Consider the following 11,868-nt stretch of genomic DNA (forward strand, 5'->3'; position numbering starts at 1 on the left):
GATTGTCAGGCCTTTCTTCCTCGCAGATAGTGCTAGTGTTGTTGTCGTTGTCACGGAAACATGATCCTCCGCCGCCAACACCACCCCATACTGCTGCTGCCCGGTATGGATTATTAGAGAACCTTGCACCTGAAATGGGACATGACCCCACTACTCGGAGATTATGAGTCTCATGCTCTACTAACAAAGCTAGTCCTAGAATCAAGTACTTGGTTGTTAATCTACAGTATGACCTAATGGGAATCTACCCAAGGAAAACGGTTTTGATTTGAGCTCATCAAGGTATACAAGGTTGAAAACACCAACTGTTTTCACTGCTGATGTTTTTGCCTTTGGTTTTCTCTTGAAAGATTTTGTCAGCGGCTTACGAATGCAGAGCCAAGAAAGACGAGTGCGATTTGGCGGAATACTGCACAGGCCAATCTCAGTGGTGCCCAGAGGATGTGTTCACTGTCAATGGGGTGCCGTGCAAGCGAGGTCAAGGGTACTGTTACAATGGGCAGTGCCCACTCTTCTCAGACCAGTGTCAGAGGATCTGGGGGACAGGTATGTCTGCATTGCCTGGGTCATCTACAGTATTTGCTTGTCTTGTTCTTGGCAAACGCATTGCATCAATCGGTTTACAGGTCAGATGCCATCAGAATTTGTGGATTATACCAGATTGACAAGGAATCAGGATGTCTGGTTGTGGAGATCCACAGTGTTGTTTTGTCTTTCCAACTGAGCTCTCTAATCAGCTAACAGTGCATCTAACTCAGCTCAACTAAACTACTTTCCTAAAACTTACTCAGAAAAGAAAAGAGTTACTCAGAAGTTTTTTTTTTACATTTTACAATGTTTGAGAGCTGAAATATAAGAGTAAATTAGCATAATCATCAGCCCAGTTAATAGGTTAAGAAAATGAGGGGATACGATGAATGAACACTGTCATGCTGTAGGACCTGACCTGGAGATCACTGATATAGACATGATGGATGGTTTCCAACATTGTTCTTTCAGATGCAAAAGTGGGGAACGATTTATGCTACAATGCGAACACACATGGTGTGTACTACGGCTACTGCAGACGTGTCTCGGGGAGTTATGTGAGATGCCAGAATAAGTAAGAAACTTTGCTTTGAATGTTGAATGACTATACAATGGATAACCTTCGCTTACTTGGAAGTCAGAATCCGTGTGTTTTTATAACCACACTACTTTTGTAACATTGTGTTTCGGTAATGGTTTTGGAAGATTTATGCATTCTGAATCTCCAGCCATCTCTTCTTCGGGTAGCAGGCTGGGTACTATATTTCTCAGAGAAATTGTTTTTCCCCCTATAATTTTCTCATTTTTTGTTTACCTTCCCTAGATATGTATATATCTAGGTAATTGGTGAAAGTGCCTTCCCTAGATAGGTATTTACCTAGGTACTGTAAATGGAGGAAATATCTACCATGCTCATTTAGTACAACTCCAGAGGGTAATGTAATTTCTCTGCTTGTGAAGAAGAACTTCACCATCTTCTTCACACCCTAAATAAAGACTCTCATAGCCCTCATGTAGTGTTTACCAGTGGTCTGCTTTTGAGTGCAGGACTTTTTTATTGTAGAAAAAATGCAAGGAGTTTAACACTGAAACTAAGGGACTTCAGCCAAATTTGATGGTAGTGACCCCTTTCATTGATGGATAACCAGTTCTCACTGCAGGAGCGCACACGACATACACAAAACTATTCACTGTTTATGTGGATGTTTCTTCCCAACAGAGATGTGAAATGTGGAAGGTTATTTTGCACTGGGGGCAATGACAACCCTGCGATAGGAAGACTGGTGCTTTTTAACAACTGCAAAGGTACACTTTTCGGGGATGACGAAGACGATCTGGGACAGGTAGCAACAGGCACCATTTGTGGAAATGGTCAGGTATGTTTGGGCTGGGGTGTTGAACTTTAGGTTTTGATTAGAGTTTTGAACACCATTTCAGAAGAGTGCATACAGTTCTATCTTAGATGACATTGTGCAAACATTCACCCATATTACCAAGAATGCCAACATGCAAGGATCATTCTGCAATTAAAAAAGTAATTAAAACAATTGCTGTAATAAGCATTATTTAATCTTCTCTCACCTTATCATTACTATTAAAAGAAAATTTGAATTTGCTACTTGTCATATTGTAATGTCCCCTCTCCCTTCTATGTAGCTTCACTGTATGTGATGTCACTGTATGTGTTAACGTAATAGCTTAAACATTTGGTAACATACATCAATCTTCTATGAATTAACTGCAAAAGCAGTAATTCTGAAAATAATTGTACAGAAGTCATCATTATTCCAATCTTAGGGGAGATCCCTCATAGATATGACATGAAACATTCAGTTGAGCTTTAAAAAACAAAATGGTAAAAGCATGTCTGAACTTTCCTATGGTATTTTAGAATTTTTGTAATTTTCTTTTTTTTGTTACTACATAACTGAACATGTAAAGACAAATTGTTTTAAAATTGTAGGAGACAATGCTATCCAGATATTTCAAGTCATATCCTTTACGCTTAAAAGAAAACTGCAAAAAGGCCATTCATAAACCCTAAGCCACCGTCTGACTCCTGTTTTAAAGGTCTGCAGCAATAATGAATGTTTGGATGTCGAAAGTGCCTACAAATCTGCCAACTGCTCAGCCAAATGTAAAGGCCATGGGGTAAGCAGAAAGAGGGATGATGAATGCTGGCCACTTTGAAATACAAAGAGCCATTATTTTTTATTCTGTAAAAATACACTCATTTCATGTTCTTCTCCAAATCGTTGTTGGATCTTTATGCGATTTGTGGTGTTATAAGAGAGTTCTTTTCAATCTACCATGATAATTTAAAAAGTCAAACTCGTCATCTTCTAACTTGGAAGGGCTTCTTTTTGCCCACATAAACAGGTAATGTGCCTGGTGAACTCATTTAGAGGTCATTTAGAATAAATAGCAGGACACACTGCTGCCCTTCAGGACCACAGTGGGCAGCTTCTGACTCATTGAACAAATTACTCATTCTGTTGATCAAAAGGTTACATTTTCCGCAGCTGGATTGTGACTCATAAGGATCCACATTGGCCAGACTGCATTGGAACAATGAGCAAGTTTTAAATAATGAAATTTCACATGAAAAATTTAAGATTCTCCATTCAGTATGAAACAGTGTTGTTAACACCCGCAAACAATTAATTGATGAGAGCATGACGCCTGGGTGCTTTCCAAATGAAACGTTCCTTTTTTTTTCATTGAGAGGTTTGAGTATTAAACTCAGGCTTGAAGACCTAAATTAAACTAAGCAGTCAAAAAGCCTTTCAGTTATGACTTTCCTCAATAGTCCAGCCCAGTGGCGGTTCGTCAATTATAACCAACACCTGTAAAACTGGTAATCTGTAAAACTGATCTAGGCCAATAATCAAGTAGCTGGTAGTAGTCAAATGTAAGGGAATGGAATAGTCTTACTCCAAGTATCGTTGCTGTTGCAGGTTTGAAAAACTGGGTATTTAATAGCTGTCTTTGACCAGTCAGCTGTATTGAGCTCTGTAATACTATGTATTCTGCAGGTCTGCAATCACAGACTGGAGTGCCAGTGTGAATCAGGTTGGTTGCCCCCAAACTGTGACAAGAAAGCTGCTAATGAGACGTCTCCAGGTAGGACTCATTATATTATTATTGCACATGTCATCAGCCATTCAGAAAAAACACATTTCTATACAGTGCACTCAACCTTGACAACATGTTTGATTGTGCAAACTGTACATTGGTACTCATGTTTTCTAGTTAAATATGGCCTCTGTAAAACACAGAACTGCATAATAAAAAGTAATAAAAAGTCTGCAGCCGCTGCATGAGATTTATGACTTTCATTATTTTCTGCCTTAAAATAGTTATAGTTGTATTTTATTTGGATTTATCACAAATATGCTTGTTGGCAGCTTTCTGAGATTTATCTAAACGTCTTGAAAGCCACAACCAAAATGCTGGAACTGAAAGTTTGTGATATGTCAGTTAATGCTAGTTAAAGCTGAGAGTTCACTGTGGCTTTCATACAACTCGATATCAAGCTCCCCGCCCACAGATTGTTTGAAAGCTATTTTTCAAACAATGCAGTGATGTTATGTGCTCTTTTGGAAATATTAAAAAGCATTTTCCTCAGTCACCAATAATTTTGTTATGCTACTTCTTTCTATCTGATAATCAATCACTACAGAACACAGGAGTTGGTTTCTGACAGGTTTCTTTCTCCCCTATGAAAGTGGAATCAAACTCTATCAACCTGTTTCAGGAAAATAGTACTAAATTATTACATTATTTTTGTTTCCCACAAAGCCTGCTAATGAAATCAGTTTAGTAGTTAATTAACAGGCACATCAAGAATGTGGTGTTGGGGAATATTTGCATTATCAATTTAATTTAAAGTAGGTCAGGAGTTTTCACGGGCTATAACCATTTCGAAAGTGGTAAAATAAAAAACTTTAGGCAAAACAACATTCAAACAAAATGTCTGCAACATTCATGGCATAACCTAATTTAGTTTTGCTCATAAAGGTCAGCAGACAATCAGGCAAAGACCAACCTGGAAAGTCCAAGTAGACTTAACAATGACTTTCTAGTGTAGTTTCTGCTGAATACTCCATTTTCTGGTCAAAACACTTCTTCAAAGCCGATCATTAGGAAGATGTTCAAGGAAGAAGTATTTGTTACAGCATGCTAAAAAGCTCACAACTCGATATTCTTTACCACATCCTTTCTCTCATGAAGCGTACAGTTTCTTGGTAAATGTGTTTGCTGAAATAGTCAAATTTCAATGCAAATAAACTAAAGAGAAAGAGTATGAACTCCAGTGTGCCCCCTAAATTGCCTGGTGGGGAAACAAACTAGGCATTAGTATTTTCTATTTGTTTCTTCTTACTGGAAGGATCATAAGCCTAGCAGTCATTCAACCATACAGAAAACATATGTCTCCTATGTATGCCCACTCTGAAAGTGTGTCTCAATCGCCTAGACTGGAAGGTAAATGAGAGATGGTTCAGTTTCAGCTCACATTGCTGACCGTGTCTCTCGCTCCCCTCCAGGAGTCACAGCTGCTGTTGTAATTATCTGCATTGTAGTCCTGATCGTCATCTTCATCATCATTGTGTTCATCCGGCGCAAAAAGAAGTACACAAGTCCATTCAGGTTTGTAGATGTTAAAAGCAAAGGAGTTCAAAACAGTTTGCTGGAAAACATAAATTTAGATGGAACGTGACTACCGTTATGATTAAGTTGTGCAGCAGTAATGATGTCACAATATTGAGGTACTCTTGCTACATTACTGAACTACATCCTTGAAACATCCTTGTGCTTTGGTCGAAATGAGTGAGGCATCGTGCAGCCATTGATAGTCTTAAAACCTCATATACAATCTCTGTCTCGATTTGGACATATAATTGAGATTCTGATATGAATTACATTATGTATAAGACGTGTTGTTTTTGCACATTGAACTAGTAGTTCTTTTCCTTCAGTTTCTCTGCTTGTTCATTTGTTAAAAAAGCACAGTGGCAAAGTGCTGAAGCCCTGGGTTCAAATCCAGACCTGGAGTGCTATCTCACACCAGATACAGAGTTGGTATGTTCTCCACTCATGTGCATGGGTTTCCTCCCACAGTCCAAAGACGTACTGATATGTTAATTGGCTATAGTGGCGAGGACACTACGCTGTAAAAACGTTTGGATGTGAAGTTAAACCGAGGTCCTGACTATCTTTGGTCATTAAAAAACCCAGGGCGTTTCTCAAAAAGAGTAGAGGCATTAACCCCGTTGTCCTGGGCAAATTTTCCCCTAGCCTTTACAATCATGGCCCCCTAATAATCCCCATCTCTGAACTGGCTTCCTCACTCTGTTCTCCTCCCCTCTCATAACTGATGTGTGGTGAGTGTACTGTCCGCACTCTCGCTGCTGTCGCATCATCCAGGTGGTGCTGCACGTTGGTGGTGGTGAAGGGGAGTCCTTATTACCTGTAAAGCGCTTTGAGTGGAGTGTCCAGAAAAGCGCTATATAAGTGTAAGCAATTATTATAATTATTATATTACTTATCTCACTTCCCTCTCTGTGTCCCAGATCTCAATCCCACCTGAAGACCACTGGAGTGACCAACCCAAGCTTTTTAAGGGACAGACAGCAGACGACTTCAGATTTTCAGGTCACTGTGGTATGAGATGATTTAATTTGAAATTAATTCAATTTAACATTGAAGAAACACTTTTTCTACCATCTTTTCAATGCACCTCAATTTTGCCTCTGTTCTGGGAAGGGCATTTTGCACATTTCATGTGAAATGTTAACAAAAAAGACAAGACTGTTTAAAGACCATGTAAAGGATAAGGCTTTTTAAAAAAATCCAGGGCATTTTTGCAGAATTTGCAATAAATTCTAGACTTAATTAGGACATTTTGAACCTGGATCTGCCCTCCAATAGCTTCATTTTCTAAGTTATCTGGTTAAAACTTAGTTTTAACTAAGTTATCTGGTTAAAACTGGTTAACTATCTGGTTAAAATAAAATTCTTTAGTCATTACCTAGTACTAAGGAGTTGATTTTTATGTTTTTCATATCATTTGATAGATTCATTGAAATAATTTTAAGAAACACCTATTACACTTTTAATTAAGAATGGATTAAATGAGTTTTCAACTAAGCAATTGTGATAAGCGAACAACTGATATTTGGTGTTTTCTGTAGCTTTACACAAGTTGATCACAAGCAAATTAAAAGGAGTCCTCACTAAGTAGCATTTTACTAAAGCGGTAATACTTTCGATTCATTCCTCAGCACCCAGTGAGAGCAGCACCTAGCCCTCCCTCTGCTGCTAACAAGCCAGTCGTGCCACCCCCTCCTGTGACCTCAAAACCCCCGACAACTGCACCTCCTTTTGTGACAACCTATAACAAGGCCAGAGCTCCACCTCCTTCTGCACCAGCCTCTAGCAACAAGCCAAGAGCCATACCCCCTCCTCGCCCAGTTGTCACCAATGCTGTGCCGGTCCAGGTGAGCATGACAGCTGTGGAAATGATATTTATAATGACATAATCTATAATGCATAACTTATTTTTCTTGAAATCCCAGTCTGATTGCCTTCTTTTTTCATTTTCAATAGCCTACCTACAAATGGTCATTTGTAAAAGGAACCATTGAGCAGTCTTTCCTTACACGTACTTCAATTATCATGATAAAGTTAATGACAAAATGGAGCTCTGTCTTCACAAGGAAATTAGATTTTCAACCAGACCTACGGTAGGCTATTGAAAATGAAAAAAGGCGGCAATCAGACTGGGATACAAAAATAAGTTATGTATTATAGATGATGTCATTGTAAATATCATTTCCACAGGAGAGAATGAAATTTAAGTATATAAATATAATATGAATTATAAATAACATGCAAGGAATGATGTATATTTTTTTCAAAACAAACTTCTACAGCCAGCTGTGCATTTATTACGATTATCATGGAGGAAATTTAGCATGGTTAATCACTGCGTATTTTAGTTGTTAATGTTTAACATCTGGTAGGATTAGTTGACAAGTAAAATAATTGAATTAATGGATACATTTGGTTGACAACAAGAGTTCAAAAGTTTGGGAGGTCAAACCCCATCCTCACTCACGTCCATTAACCTATGTACAGGCACAGCAATCGCCATACAAGCACTAGTCCATTACCATTTCCCATCCTCCCTGCAGCCCTTCCCAGCAGCCCCCTGGCTCATCACTCTTAGACCACAAAGTTTCTAACTGACATCCTTGTATCCGGGTTGTCACTCTCTCAGCCCAGTGTGTTAAGCCATTAATTCAATCTAATTCAAATTGGTCTCTACTCCATCTTAATTTAGGTTTTGATCAGACGTCTGCAATGCCTACTAAAGTCAAATGCCACATCAGCTTCCTGGTTCAACAGGTGCATTATTCCTGTTTTACAAATTCAGTTTTAGTTGTTCATACTCAGACTGCTGTAAAAGTACCCCACAAAAGCAGTCTGTGATTGACTGGCATGTCACCAAACGTGTAGCTTAGCTTCTGAGATAGACCCTTACCTGGAATTAATAATAATAATAATAATAATAATAATAATAATAATAATAATAATAATAATAGTTACTTTATTAGCCTGATACAATTTCTAGCATTAGGAATTCCTCTTTTCACATACCCCAGCTTGCTCCCCATGAGTCACAGACACACAGACAGGGAGAGAAGCTGGGGGTCAGAGTGCAGGGTCAGCCATTGTACAGCACCCCTGGAGCAGCTAGGGTTAAGGGCCTTGCTCAGGGCCCCAACGGAGTAGGATTCCTCTGCCGGATGCGGGATTTGGACCGGCAACCTTCCAGTCACAGGCACAGATCCTTAGCCACTGCTCCGCCCTAAAAAAATATGGAACGCTTCATGAATTTGCGTGTCATGAAATTAATAGATAGAAACAACATGTGTACGTCTGGATCATAATTATCAAGGCAAATCCCTTGCTGGTGTAATGGGATTGTTTGTATTGTGTGTTGGTGCAGGTGAAGACTCGTCCTCCTCCAGTGCCCACTGCTAAACCAGGACATTTTCCTGTTGATGCCAGAGCAGTGAGTATTACATTTTTAAAGAAATAAAGCCAATTAAAGAGAGCATCATGCATCACCTGGATCAGGGGCTCAGATGTTCCTGAAAAAGCAAAAATTGCAGCCTTGTAAGATAAAAGCACAACTCAAATTTAGGGCCTTGTAAGACCTGAAAGCTTGGCTCCCAAAATGCAGAGACTAAGAGAGTTTGTTTTTTAAATCAACACTCCCGTGCCTTACAGCCATGCTACTAAACCTTTATGCCTGTTACATCATGAGAGATGAAAGGTAAGGTCTCTGAATGTTCCACACAGTCTTCTGAAAAGATAAATTCTTGATAGCCAGGTTTTCCCTACGATTATTCTGAAATATTTGGCAAATCCATAAACTTCAATTCAGAATGAAAGAAATAAGAAAGATTCATCAACTTATTTGGTGGGTAAAATGACAGATCCTGTTCATCTGAAGATACAATTTGGCAATGATATTTCAGAGTGCTACTTGTCAGCTTCATAAGAGGGAACAGTGGGAACTAGTGCAACATATTAGTGACTATAACACAATATTTTATACATTGTTTAATTAATTGATGTTTCTCATCCATTTTATTTTTAAGTACATTTTTACAACAACAAACCATCATGGACAGTTCTTGCAATTCGAGACCTGTGGTGGTGGGGTGAGGCATTGTAAAGGCAGAATTTCCACAGGGATAAATGTGCACTGTTTTAAAGGGAGTGTTTTTCAAACAAGGTATAAACATCCCGTATGTTCACGATTTCAGTTATTTGGGGATTACATAATATTTGCAAGACCTGAAACCAAACTCTGTTTTCGTGAATGGACTCATTTTTCTTCTTTTCCCTCACAGGCTCTTAAACCTGTGAATAACCCACGACTGTGAGGCCTCTTTATGCAGAGGGAAGTCAGCCTACAACACCCCAGTTATATTAACCTTTGCCACCACTGCAGAAAGCTCTGGGAACTTTTAGTAGCTGATTGCACATCTCTGATCTCTGCCTTGAGTGCCTGTGCTGGTCAGAAGGGTCTGACTTCTTACACTGCCTTTGGTTGAATGAGCCCTGTGAGATTTTAGGGTGTTAATGTGTAAAAACATTTGGTTATTAAAAAAACACAGGCTGTAGCTTTTATTACAGTATCACTGTTCATATTTATTTCTTTTTATGCTAATTTAATATATTTGGTGAAAGGATGATTTGATATATAATATGCAATGTTGTAAAAATTCATTTTCTGTGTGTGTAGCTGATACCATCAGTTGATTTGGTCACAATTACCAAACAAAAAAAACAAGCAGGATTTAGAAAGTTCAACGATTTTTTTTCTTGTCTCATTCCTGAGTGGTGGTAAACATTTTAGGCAGTAAGGAAAAAGGAATATTTACAACTCCATGTATTTTTCATCAAAAAATGAAAGCAGAAATTCAAAATGTGGGCAGCACTATCCACAGTGTAGTTACAAGTACTTTTACTCTAGTGTAATTCAGTCATGTACAAAAACTATTAAAACATTAGTAACTACTATTAGAATATCAAAGGAGGAAAGGTTTTTAAAATATATTCATGCATAAACAAGCAATGTTTCGGATACATAAAAAGCCACACGTATACTTAAAAAACAGGCAGGAAATCTGATAAAACCCCACAAGATTGATACGCAACCAAATTCTTAACTTTGAACTAGTTTGTTCTGCTGCCAATTCTTCATTTTTTTGTGAACTTGAGATTGTAATTCTACTCCTAAATATTTGAGGATTGTGATAACACTGCCGGTTTAAATACAACAATGCAATGTGACCTCTCAGGCCAGAAATAAATATTACACAGCATTTAGACTCAGAAGTTACTACACAAAAAAAACATGGATATCATCTACGAAAATTGTATGAATTCAGATTCATTCTTTTACAGGCCCATTCCATTCAAATGCTCAGTTTGATTCTGGACTGGTAATGCCTTAAATGAAATATTATTAATATAAAACTTCAAATACAAAGCTTTGTATTTGAGCTCATACTATTCATTTTAATTGTTCCCAAAAAGTTTTATGATGATTTATATCCACATGGATTCTCCCACATTAGGCATAATCAAAGTGTCTAAACTCTTATTATAGCATATTCCCTTGCAATATATATCATATATATTCTTTGGTAGCCGTACTGTGTACCTCTTAAATAGTTCACAATACACAAGTGACCAAGTACCCTGTTTAAAATACACATTTTTAAAAAGCAAAATAAAAGATAGGATTAAAATTAAATTGCAGAAGGTGTGATCTTCATCAAACCGAGTTACCCTTACTATTATTTCTAGACTGGATCAAAAACAAAAACACATTTCACCAGGTCATTTAATAGTTCTAATAATGTTGCTGTGAAACAGCCATGCATATAGTGCCAGTTATTCCTCTTAAGTGCAATATCTTTTCTGTTGCATGTCTTAGAACCGTTTAATTTGTGTTATTAAATTGTTTAATAATGTACTGTATATTAAAATTATTAAACTATTAAACATTGTGCAGTAATGTTGCTTTCTTTGGTAATGGTGTTCAAAAAGAAAAAATGCACTTAATGAACTCTTTAACTGATAAGCATTTGTTAACTAAATCCCTGAGATGGACATCTTGATGCTTTTTGAAGTGTAAAAAGAATTCCTATTACTGTCAGTGAAATTAGTACACTCCTTAATATATTGGGCAGCTACTTGAAAACTGTATACATACCACCAAAGATAATCCGTTTTATAACTAACAGCACCAAATACATATGAATAATAACCTAACAGTCCATAACTGAAAGTACTACAGTAGTTTCATTTCTTCTAATGTTCTTTATAGCAATTTGAGGTTAGGGATTAGCATTTACCAAATTTTCAAGGCTTTGTCAATGTACACTTTTTTCACTCAGTACTGCTGCAACTCCACATGGCTCCATATACAAGATGGTGTGCCAAGGCTCAGATCCAAGAATGCAATCTGTCAGTAGTTTTCCCTCTTCTGTGTGACAGACGGGGGATCTCCAACACGTCTTTGTCTCTGTCTGCGGCTTTAATGTTATGCAGAACTTATTTAATAGTGTTTGGTTTGATGGAGTAGTAATCAGGCTCTATATAAGAACAGGCCCACAAGATTGATTATACACACATGGGAAAAAAATGTGCAAGGAGGCATAGCTACTTACAAATTATATGCACCAACTTTTTTGACATCTTCAATTTCTGTAGCCTTTCCACATGACTCATGAAAGCAATATGAATTATATT

The 11,868-nt window shown here is 37.7% G+C and overlaps 1 protein-coding gene across 3 annotated transcripts in view; it reads left to right on the plus strand.

Annotated features, from left to right (window-relative positions):
- Positions 1-11,118, plus strand: part of LOC102691652 (zinc metalloproteinase/disintegrin-like HR1a) — a 31,978-nt gene extending 20,860 nt beyond the window's left edge. For 2 of the 3 annotated variants that reach the window (XM_069181437.1, XM_069181450.1), the window contains exons 14-23: positions 351-546; positions 1,000-1,102; positions 1,748-1,904; positions 2,599-2,679; positions 3,564-3,651; positions 5,076-5,178; positions 6,102-6,192; positions 6,813-7,028; positions 8,543-8,608; positions 9,456-11,118. In XM_069181437.1, coding sequence (XP_069037538.1) covers positions 351-546; positions 1,000-1,102; positions 1,748-1,904; positions 2,599-2,679; positions 3,564-3,651; positions 5,076-5,178; positions 6,102-6,192; positions 6,813-7,028; positions 8,543-8,608; positions 9,456-9,488 — 1,134 coding nt within the window. In that variant the 3' untranslated portion in view covers positions 9,489-11,118. The remainder of the gene's footprint in view (positions 1-350; positions 547-999; positions 1,103-1,747; positions 1,905-2,598; positions 2,680-3,563; positions 3,652-5,075; positions 5,179-6,101; positions 6,193-6,812; positions 7,029-8,542; positions 8,609-9,455) is intronic. The other variant, XM_069181447.1, reaches the window with a different exon arrangement.
- The last annotated feature ends 750 nt before the right edge of the window (positions 11,119-11,868 follow it).

The sequence above is a fragment of the Lepisosteus oculatus genome, chromosome 2, assembly GCF_040954835.1.
Source record: "Lepisosteus oculatus isolate fLepOcu1 chromosome 2, fLepOcu1.hap2, whole genome shotgun sequence".
Lineage (NCBI taxonomy): Eukaryota > Metazoa > Chordata > Actinopteri > Semionotiformes > Lepisosteidae > Lepisosteus > Lepisosteus oculatus.